A 10,718-nucleotide genomic window follows, 5' to 3' on the forward strand; every position below is an offset into this window, starting at 1 on the left:
CTGGGGACCTCGCCACATGAATGAGGAGGGAGCGGTTGGCAGGGTACCGAAAAGGGGTGCAGCCCAGCTGGACCCAAGCAGGAGCCCAGGCCTGTTACGGCGCCTCCCCCCTGCTTTCATCCCCAGCCCTCAACACTACCCACTGTCCGCACCAGTCAGCCCAGGAGCCAGTCCTTGGTTCTGATTTCCCGCCTGGCCGGGCAGCCCAATCCTCGCACCTCCACTTCCCGGCTGGGTGTCCTCAGCTTGGCAGCTTACCCTCTCTGAGCCTGGGTTTCTCATCTCCAAAACTGGGGTGAGAAGAGCACCCACCTCCTCAGGGTGTCACGAGAGTTAAATGGGTTAATACCTGCAAAAGGGCTGAGCGCAGGGCCTGGGCCGTCCGTCTCACATATAATAAATGATGTAAAAACATTACATAGAATTTCATTTGTGGTAAATCAACAGATTGTTAAATGCATTTAGGAATAAATACACTGAGGGGCGACTGGCTAGCTCAGTCAGAGAAGCCTGTGACCCTTGTTCTCAGAGTCATGAGTTCGAGCCCCACATGGGGTCCAGAGAGTATTTAAGTAAGTAAAACTTTAATTTAAAAAAAAAGGAATAAATACATTGAAAGGGATGTGTAGGCCCGGCAAAGAGCAGGACCCCTCCCACCTCCCTCCCGGTAGACTCTGGCCTTGACCTGGTGGCCCCTGTGATTTACAGGGATAACCCCTCCCCCACCTCTCAGCGCAGCTGAGAGCAGAGCAGGGAGGCATCCGGCACCCAGGCTCCTAGGGGAGCAAAGTAAGCTTCAGGGAGAGGGCTGCCCTGAGACCTGGGGCCACTTCTGCGCATTCTCGGGCAGCACAGCGCCCGGCATCCTTTGCGTAACCTGGTCGGTATGAATAGTGTGAACACGTGGGCTGGGCCCCAGGTCTCAGCCCAGAAGTGGGTGGACTGACTCTCGAATGCAGACCTGTGTGTATCCGGGCTTCGCCTCCTGTTTCACACTTGCCCTCGCCCCACCACCTGGGAAAGGGCGGGTACATCAGAGACAGACCCATGGGGCTTTCAGGCCTGTTTCCTGAACTTGGGGCTGAGGCCAGAGGGCTGTTCTTGGCAGTGTCAAGCCAGGGAGAAAAGAATCTTCCAGATTTACTTTTCGGGTCAGGAAGGAGGGAGGGAGGAAACTGATGTGTATTGAATTAACCAACCACATGGGACTTGGGCTAAATAGTGTCAGGTGCCCTGAGCGGAAGGCCCTGTCGCCCCACTTACCCACGAAGAGAGCGGAGTCAGAGAGGGTATGTGGCCCCAGGTCACACGGCAGGTAAAGGGCAAACCTAGATTTGGAACTCTGGCTTCCCTGCTTCTGAAGCTGGATGGCAACTCCCTTATATTGGCCACCCCATGGAGCCTGACACTGTGCATAGAACCAGCGGCCAGGCTCGGGACCCTCTGGGAATGACGGCGCTGGGCCAGGGGTGGGGGGGTGGGGGGGGTGAATGCTGGAGGGGTCTGTGGGGATTCACCGATCCCCTGCTTCTCCCAGGGCTCTGGGTTTACATGTAGAGGGGTGTGGCGTAAGACCACACGGATCGCCAAGTGAGAAAACACATCTCATTTTGTTCCTTCAGTCCCTTCAAGGAGAAAGTCTCCAGTGGGTGCCTGGGCACCTGCAATGTCTCCCTAACACATGCCCATCGCCCTTTCTAATGGAGAGACAGCGAGAGTCAGGCTCCGAGCCTGCAGACTCTTTGGTTCGAATTTAAGGACATTTCTGATTTCTCTTTCGTTCTTCCTTTTTCACCTTCTATAAAAAGGATTCGATCCTAGTTTTCTATTTCTAGTGATGATATAACGTTGTGTTTCAATATAAAGTTTAAAAGGGTGCTTATTTAAAGAGCAATAAAGTAAGTACTAGATGACATGAGGCTGTGGCAAAGAAAAAACATAAAAGCAGGAGAGAATGACTCACATTTGGGAAACGTAACGGGGTCCCGGCCCCTGATCGTGCAGACAGCAGAATCGAGGTTCTGCCCAGGAGGGAGGCCAGTGTCTGGGTTCGGCCACAAGTGAGTGGCCCAGCCAGGGACAGTCCATCAGTCCCCATCCCAAACCACCATGACCGCTCAGGAAAGGTGGCCTACCTGGTGCCTTGCTCTGTGGGCCTCCTCAGGGTAGAAGCAGTTTTGACAGCAACTCTGGGCGAGCACATTGGCCTCAAAGTATTCACAAGGGACAGTCCAAGCCACCCCCTCCATATTGGCTGAGTCAGGCCACGGCGGCTCCTGTGATCCGATGGTGAGAAGAAAGGGTGGGGGCAAAAACCAGGTAACTGACTGGTGGACCACCGGAACCCAGCCTCAGCTGCCACTAGACAGACAAGGACCGAGGACATAAGGTTATCATCCATGTATCCATTCGTTTATTCACTCGACAAACACTCACGAAGCACCTACTAAGTACCAGGCCCTCTGCCAAGCATTTGACACGTGATTTCTAGTCATTACCGCAGTGTTGCTCAAAGTCTGTTCTAAGGACCCTGCATTAGACTCAGCCGAGCTGCTCATAAAATGCCCGGGGCAACCTGGCTGTCTCAGTCAGTAGAGCATGTGACTCCTGACCTCCGAGTTGTGGACTGGAGCCCCTGTTTAGCATAGAGCTTACTTAAGAAAAAAAAAAAAGTAAATTCTCAGTTGTCCACCACAGATCCACCCAATCAGAATCTCTTGGAGGTGTGAAGCCTGGGGTTGTGCATCTTTAAAAAGTTTCTTAGGTGAGTCAGTGCACCCCAAAGTTCGAGTCCCTTTTCTTACAGTTCTATGTTACAGATAAAGCTGATGCCAATTTAAGATGAGGCAAGAAAGAGTCACAAGGGGGTCCATACCTTGTTCTAGGCCCCAGGGGCTGAACTGGTGCTCTGACCTGAGCACAGGGCTCTCCCACCTGGGGGAGGCCACTGAGAGCTCCGATGCCAAGCCCTGGGACAGGGGAGGGGGATGCCCCGACAAAAGAGTCACCTGAAGATCCCTTCCTCATTCACATGGAGCCCTATGAGGAGAGTAGGGCAGAGGAGGAGCCCGTATCCCCAAACCCCATGCACCTTGCAGTGCCCCCAGGTCCCCTGCCCATACACCTGTCCTCACCTGGCAAGTTTCCTCCAGAGCCTACCTGGGGATAAAGCCTTTGTTGTCAATCTCAGCCGAGAGCTGTGCAATTTTACATCCTCCCCTGGGGCAGTCAGGGCGAAGGTTCCGGGCTTCTTCTCCACCATCAGATCTGGGGAGGTGGCAGAGGCCGGTGTGTATGTGTGTTTTGGAAGGGGGTACCCACTTGCCCCTCGATTCTTCCAGGGCCAAAATCTCCCACGAGACGTCCCTTGCCCCAAGGGTGGAGGGGGCGCGAACCGGTCCCGCCCAGCTTTGGGCGGTTCTTCCCGGTCTGGCCATATAAAGGAGCATCGCCTGACAAGGACTCATTTTCCTGGGGGCGGACGGGGGCTCTGTGCCATGAGCCCCTCACGGCTCCCGCTTCCTCCGCCTCCTTATTCCCAACCCACTGGCAGAATCCTCAAAAATGCACGTTAGGTGTAGCTGTAACTATGGGAACCCTTCAGCAGACACTCATACCCCACCCCGAGAATGGACTCCGGGACCTCTCCAGCGGGTCAGCCAGTCCCTCTGCGTCTGCCTCCCCCCTCGGCCTTACCCCACCAGCCTCCCCTCCCCATCCCCCTCCACCCCTTTCCGTAGCGCAGCCCTACTGACCTCGGCTCGGGTTTCCACGCACAGGAGGTGCCAGGGTGGGATGTCGGGGTCACCGCTCCAATTTTAACAATGAATCAGAACGTTGCCCAGGAGGTGGACGAAGATCACTCCCCTGCGGCTCTCGCATAGGCTGGCTCCAGGCGCCTCATTTACATAAAGGCTGTGCGATTGGACAACCCGAGGGCAGGGGGCGAGGCGGAGGCGGGCGGCGTCCAGAAGCCTCTGAGCGCGGGATCCGCTGCACGTTTCGCCTGAGCTGCTGGGTCTGGGATCCCAGGGGGGCCGTCAGATGGCTGCGCTGGCGGATCTGGCTCCTCTGATCTCTTTCCCAGCGATGCAGTCCCTCTGCAGTTCCCTAGGCTGGTCTTAGCTCAGAAATTGGGCTAGAGACTTAAATTCTCTGTGCCTCAGTTTTCTTATCTGTAAAACGGGAAGATTTAGTAGGACCTGTGGGGATGAAATGAATTGCCCAGGGGTTTTCAGCCTCCATCTGCTCACTTGCACTGATGTAGAACTCACTCACAAAATGCACAACTCTGCTTTTATTTTTAATCGCCCCCCCCCCTTTTAAGCTAATACTTATTCTGCACTATGTGTCAGCTCGTATTCCAAAATCTTTACATTCATTAGGACACGGTAATCCAAAGGGGTAAGTACCAAGATCTTTGTTTCACAGCAACTACGGACAATTAGCTTGCCAGTGTCACACAGCTAGTAAGAGGCAGAGCCAAGACGAAAACCCCGGTGTGTAGGACTCCTCTAGCACCACATGCATCTTCATTCACTAATTCACCCAGATATTCACATGTATCTGTGCTGGGCACTGGGGAGATGGTAACATGAGTAAAATGTGCTTCCTTCTGAGATAAGACCAGCGAGCAGTAGAAGAGATAGCCCCTGAACAAGTCGTTCTGGCCCAGGGTGGAATGGATGAAAACACAGTTTAGTAACAAGGATAATGAGTTTTCAGCTTGATCTCAATTACTGTGAGCAAAACAGGGAGTAGGGAGACCGATGCTCAGTATCTGACGCTAGCGACTCTTGGCTGTGTGATCTTGAGAAAGATGCTTGACCACTCTGAGTCTGGGGTGGGTTAAACATTTGGTTTGAGTTTGAAGCTCAGGACAGGGCCCCGGCTCTTTAGCCCCTGCCCCCCACCGAACAGTAAAACCTGGAGCTAACTCAGGGTGGCACTCCTGACAATTCAATTCATAAAATACTTAAGGAGTCCTAGTTTGCAGGTAGAATACTTAGCAAACAGATTGAATCTCCTGCCTTCTTGCTGCTTTACATTCCAGTGGAGACCAACAGGCCCCAAACAAGATAAATAAGGACTCCATAAATAAATATGGAGGATGTAGGCTGGCGAGAGGTGCTAAGGAGAAAAATGAAGCCAGGAAGGGGGGTGGAAATGGCTGGTGTGGGGAGGGCATTGCATTTGAAATAAGGCGGTCAGGGAAAGCCTCGCTGAGGTGTGATGTCTGAGAAGGCCTGGAGAAGACGCTGGGCCCCTCCAGGGCAGGGGAGGGTGGTAGGCAGGTAGGCAGAAGCCAGGGTCCTGAAAGAGAAATGACTGGACAGGAGGTAAGAGGAGGGGGCCAGGGAGTCCTGGGGACTCTTGAAAGAAGGAAGCCCCCCTCTTGGAGGAGACAGTGGTTCTAACTAAGAGTGAGTGAGGGGGTACCTGGGTGGCTCTGTCGGTTAAGCGTCCGGCTTCGGCTCAGGTCATGATCTCACAGTTCATGGGTACGAGCCCCGGATCAGCCTCTGTGCTGACAGCTCAGAGCCTGGAGCCTGCTTCAGATTCTGTGTCTCCCTCTCTCTCTGACCCTCCCCTGCTCACACTGTCTCTCTCTGTCTCTCAAAAATAAGTAAAAAACATTAAAAAATTAAAAAAAATTTTTAAGAGTGAGTGAGGCCCAAAGCAGGGCTTTTAATCATCTAAGCAAGAACAGCCCCTCCTTTTCCCAAGGGGGCCAGGCTGTCTGCATCTACGGTAGGGGTTCTCCCCACACCTCCCTGGGATGAGAAGGGCAGCCGTCACCATCTCCATTTCGTAGGAGTGAAACTTAAGGCTTCAGCGGCTTAAGCAAGTTGCCCAAAGCCACTCAGTTGTTTATGACAGAGCCTGGTCTAAAAAGCAGTCCCAGAGTCCTGTGGGATGGCTCAGCTGGCTCAGGGTTAAGGGCACAATGGCAGCCAGGGCAGCGCTCGTCACCATTGTCACCATTCTGTCCCAGCCTCACATCCCCCTTTCAGCTCCCAGAAGAGTCCGGAGCCTGCTTATCTCTCTCTGTCTTTGCTCATGTTGTTAACAGTTGTTCCCGGGTCTGCGATACGCTCTCCCAGAGGTCTGGGGGAGCTGAACCGCGACCGATCTTGTAGACCCGCTCCACCCCCTCCGACCTAGGCTTCCTCGCAGTCCTGGGGGAATGGTCATCCCAACTGCGGAGGATCATGTGCTCCAGGGCGGGCGTGGTAGAGACGCAGGGGGCGTGGCCCAGTAGGGCAGAAGCTGGAAGGCCGGAGTCTCTAATGGGGTCATCAGGGCTGACTCCATCCCGTGGCTGCACTGGGAAGTGGTGATCCAAGACAGCCAGGCTTATGTTTTTTCCTTCCTTCTTTCTTTTTTAAATAGTTAAACAATTCTTTTAATGTTTTATTAATTTTTGAGAGAGAGAGAGAGAGAGAGAGAGAGAGAGAGAGAGAGACACGGCATGAGCAGGGGAGGGCCAGAGAGGAAGGGAAACACAGAACCTGAAGTCAGGCTCCAGGTTCTGAGCTAGCTGTCAGCACAGAGCCTGATGCGGGGCTTGAACTCATGGACCATGAGATCATGACGTGAATAGAAGTCAGAGGCTTAACTGAGCCACCCAGGTGCCCCCCACCTTTTTTGTTTAAATTGCATCCGGGTTTACTTTTACTGAAAGAGCCAGAAACCTTAACCTCTGCATGAAATCTTAACATCTTAAAATATGGCTGTCAAATTGTTTTGGTTTTGGTTTTGGTTTGGTTTTTGCCTCAAAAAAAATTGGGTAAACACTCAGATAAGTTCCTCTTCACAAAGACCTTTAGTAAAGGGCAAAACACTTCTAGGATCTGAAGAAACACCAGAGTATAAGTCAAACTGTTTGTTTAAGTCAAATTGTTTTTAAATTTGCTGTGAGTCAAACCAAGCTAATATGCAGTGTTTCTGAAGTGGTAAATCACAGATAGGTTTTTTTTTTTTTTAATGTTTTTTATTTACTTTTTGAGAGACAGAGACAGCGCAAGCAGAGGGGGAGTCAGAGAGAGAGGGAGACACAGAATCTGATAACAGGCTCTAGGCTCTGAGCTAGTTGTCAGCACAGAGCCTGATGCAGGGCTTGAACCCACAGACCGCAAGATCACAACCTGAGCTAAAGTCCAATGCTTAACTGACTGAGCCACCCAGGCACCCCAGTTTTTTTTCTTTTTTTTAAGTTTATTTGTTCTGAGAGAGAGAGATCAAGTGTGGGAGGGGTAGAGAGAGGGGGACAGAGGATTCAAAGGGGCTCTATGCTCACAGGAGAGAGCCTGCTGTGGGGCTCAAACTCAGGATCCACGAGATCATGACCTGAACCAAAGTTGGGCATTTAACCAACTGAGCCACCAGGCACCCCTCACACATAGATTATTTATTCCCTTAGTGACAGTTTAAATAGCCCCCCCTCCAGGAAGCCCTCCCTGCTTCCCTGGCTTTAAGGAAGGGGCTCACTGTGCTGAGCAGAGATCTCATGCAAGACTCAATGGCTCCTAGGGGGTCTTTCACATCATGGACCATGTGAGTGCGCCCCTGGAAAGGAAGACTCGGCTTGTTCAGCCAATGGGTCAGTATTTGTGTCTGCATCGAGGGTATGGCTTGCTTCCTGAGGGGGCCACCTCACTGTGCCTCAACTGCAAAATGGGCTTAATGGAATCACCCAGACCATGGGGCTACTGTGGGAGCTCCGTGAGCGAAACCAGGTAAAGAGTGACTGGTATACAGTAAGTGCTCAATAAATGCTACTAGTATCATCTGTCCTCTAGTCTTCTCCACTCGATCCCCACAGCTACAGCTTATGAGCTATGAGCCGATGGCAGGGACTGCCCTCTCCCGCCCCCAGGGTATCCCCAGTGGCCGGGACCTCTTAGCGCCCAGTAGATGCTTGGGGAGGGAGTGAATGGACACCGCAGGAGAGGAGGGCCTCCCTGCCTCTCACGGAATAACGGAATAATGACAACAGGGTCCTGGAGCCCCTAGTACGCCCAGTGCACCGTCCACGCTGCCACTGGGCGGGGAGGGGGGGCAGTAATCTCTCTAAAACAATCACTGACCCTGATTTTCCCCTGCCACCCTCCACCCCACCCAGGGGCTCCCAGTGCCCGCAAACTAAGGGTCCAGATCCTTAGCTCAGTATTTGAGACCCTTCAGGATCTGGGCTCTGGGGGGGTGGTGGGGGCTCTGCAGCTGCTTTTCCTCTGACTGCCCCCCACCTTGGCTCACCAGGGCCCCCTGCCTGCCCGCTCATCCCCCCCCCCCCACCACAGCTGCCTGGCTGATCCTAACCACCCTTCAAGACTCACGTCAAGGGTCACCTCCTCTCTGCTCTGGGCCCCTCTGGGCTCGTAAGGGTGTCTGTCCTCTTGAACCTCTGACTTCCAGAGAGACTTCCGTGTGTCTGCCCCCCTCTGTGGGATGTAAGGACTATGTCTTATTAGCCATGACAGGTAACTTCTGACATTTCGTATCTGGAGACTCAGTTTTCTCACCTGTCAAATGGAGCTCATACCGCTCACGGGGCTGTTGTGACTTAATGCCGAAACTGGTCCGGCACACGAGAAGCGCTTGATAAATTACTTTCCCGTCCTCTTTCTTTTTTGGTTGTTATTTGGCAATCCTGCTGACTCGGGTGGAAGGGAGAGGGCAAAGTTCATCGGATGGGGCTCAGGAGAGATGTGTGTGGTGATGGGAAGGAGGAAAAAACAGACCCAGAAACTTGCAGACAGGCAAACACGGCTCACTAGGGCCAAGAAAATTCTAGAACAGATTGTTTTGAGAGTTACTGGGAGCACCTGTGGGGAGGGGGAATTGGGTCCCATGTAATTCAGCCAGGATTGGTTGAGGACCCACACTGAAAGGGGCCCGGGGCCAGGAGTAGAAACAGCGATTGCTGAATTACTGACACAACTTCTCACTCCAGAGGCTCATGGGACAGACATTACAATGTGTTCAGTGTTTAAAAGAAGGAAGCAGGGGCTCCAGGGTGGCTCAGGCAGTTAAGAGTCTGACTTCAGCTTAGGTCATGATCTCACGGTTCGTGGGTTCGAGCCCCGTGTCGGGCTCTGTGCTGACACCTCAGAGCCTGGAGCCTGCTTCAGATTCTGTGTCTCCCTCTCTCTGCCCCTCCCCTGATCACACCGTCTCTGTCTCTCAAAAATAAATAAATGTTAAAAAACTTAAAAATAAAATAAAAAGAAGGAAACACACATTGTCGTCGAAGCCCATAGTGGGAAAAGGATTCATGCCCCGCGATTGGAGGAGGAGTCAGAGAAGGCTTCCCTGCAGAGGTGGCTAGAAGTCGGAGCAAGAGAGGCTGTGAGCAGCCTGTGAACTTCTTTTTTTTTTTCTTTTAATGTTTTTATTCATGTTTTTGAGAGAGAGAAAGACAGCATGGACAGGGGAGAGGCAGAGAGAGAGAGAGGGAGACACAGATCCGAAGCAGGCTCCAGGCTCTGAGCTGTCAGCACAGAGCCCGACGCAGGGCTCGAACCCACCAGCGGTGAGATCATGATCTGAAGGAAAGTCGGACACTTAACCGACTGAACCACCCAGGTGCCCCCAGAGGGTTCTGATCCCACCAGTTCTGATCCCAAGATTGGCAAACCGCTGACTCAGTTTCCTCGGTCTGCTGGAAGAACTGAGGTCACACACAGGAGAGAGTGGATGGGAATTTAATACTTGTAAACAGCACAAATTGCAGATGCGAGTGGCAGGTGACACCGGGGCTCTGGGGCCGGGAGATGAGACCAGGCTCACATGTCTCAGTGGACAGTGGCAGCCCGGGCCAGGCACACCGCAGGTGCTGTGGGAAGTGGCTCCTTTCAGCTCCAGGGCAGCCCTAAGAGGTAGGTGTCTTGTCATCCCCCACTTGGGGACAGACCCAGGGGGCTCAGCACAGCGAAGCGCACACACAGAGGCCGGGTGGCAGAGTCAGGATTCGAATCTTTGCCCTGCTGTGCCCTGCTCCCGGGGGCCTGTGAGGGCCAGGCTCCTGCACGCTGCCCTTGGTTGAGCGCTAGAACCACCTGGAGAGCTTGGGAGGGGGCCTGCCCTCTGCGCAGGAGGGAGGTGGCCCAGCAGAGCCAGTCACCAGGGAGGCTGTGGGAACAGCCGGTGGAAGGAGCTGGAGCCCCAGGTCACAGGGCCTCCCAGCCGTGAGCCCAGAGCTTCAGTGCCCAAGTCCAGGTGTGGCCTTCAGACTACAGGAGAGCGCCAGTCACCTCCAGTCACCCCCTAACAGAGCCCCTGTTCCTGAGCCTGCCCAACAGCAGTCCTCTGTGGGGTGATCGGAAGGAGAAGCTGCTTGAGACTTCAGCTCCCTCTTCGGCCTGAGCCTCCCCACCCCGCGGCCACATGGGACCTGCAGCTGTGCTCCTGTCCCCTTGTCCATCTGTCACCGGTCCCGGCTGAGACCCACCTTCCTCCGCCTACACCGCTCACTCCCCTAACCAGGGCGCAAGCCGATTCCTGTGCTCTGCCCCCGAATCCCCAGGAACCAGGGGGTGGCGGAGGGAGGCCGTGTGTCTCCGTGCTCCCGCGCAGGTGCTCCGTCCTTTCGGGTCCATTACCTGCTCAGTCAGGGGCCAGGGGCTCAGGCAGGTCACTCTTAAGCTGGGACAAGGCTAGTTTTCTTTTTTTGTTGTTGTTTTTTAATGTTTTATTTATTTTTTAGAGAAAGAGAC

General features: G+C 53.6%; 1 protein-coding gene and 1 pseudogene across 1 annotated transcript in view; both read right to left on the bottom strand.

The window, feature by feature from the left end:
* Nucleotides 1–3,262, bottom strand: part of TRIOBP (TRIO and F-actin binding protein) — a 50,293-nt gene extending 47,031 nt beyond the window's left edge. The window contains exons 1-2 of the mRNA XM_029955415.1: nucleotides 3,160–3,262; nucleotides 3,009–3,039 (exon numbers count right to left, since the gene is read on the bottom strand). Of these exons, the coding sequence (XP_029811275.1) occupies nucleotides 3,009–3,039; nucleotides 3,160–3,262 (134 nt within the window). The remainder of the gene's footprint in view (nucleotides 1–3,008; nucleotides 3,040–3,159) is intronic.
* A 3,502-nt stretch (nucleotides 3,263–6,764) lies between these two features.
* On the bottom strand, nucleotides 6,765–6,874 carry LOC115305784 (annotated as a pseudogene).
* Nucleotides 6,875–10,718: the final 3,844 nt, after the last annotated feature.

This window comes from Suricata suricatta, chromosome 10 (genome assembly GCF_006229205.1).
Source record: "Suricata suricatta isolate VVHF042 chromosome 10, meerkat_22Aug2017_6uvM2_HiC, whole genome shotgun sequence".
NCBI lineage: Eukaryota > Metazoa > Chordata > Mammalia > Carnivora > Herpestidae > Suricata > Suricata suricatta.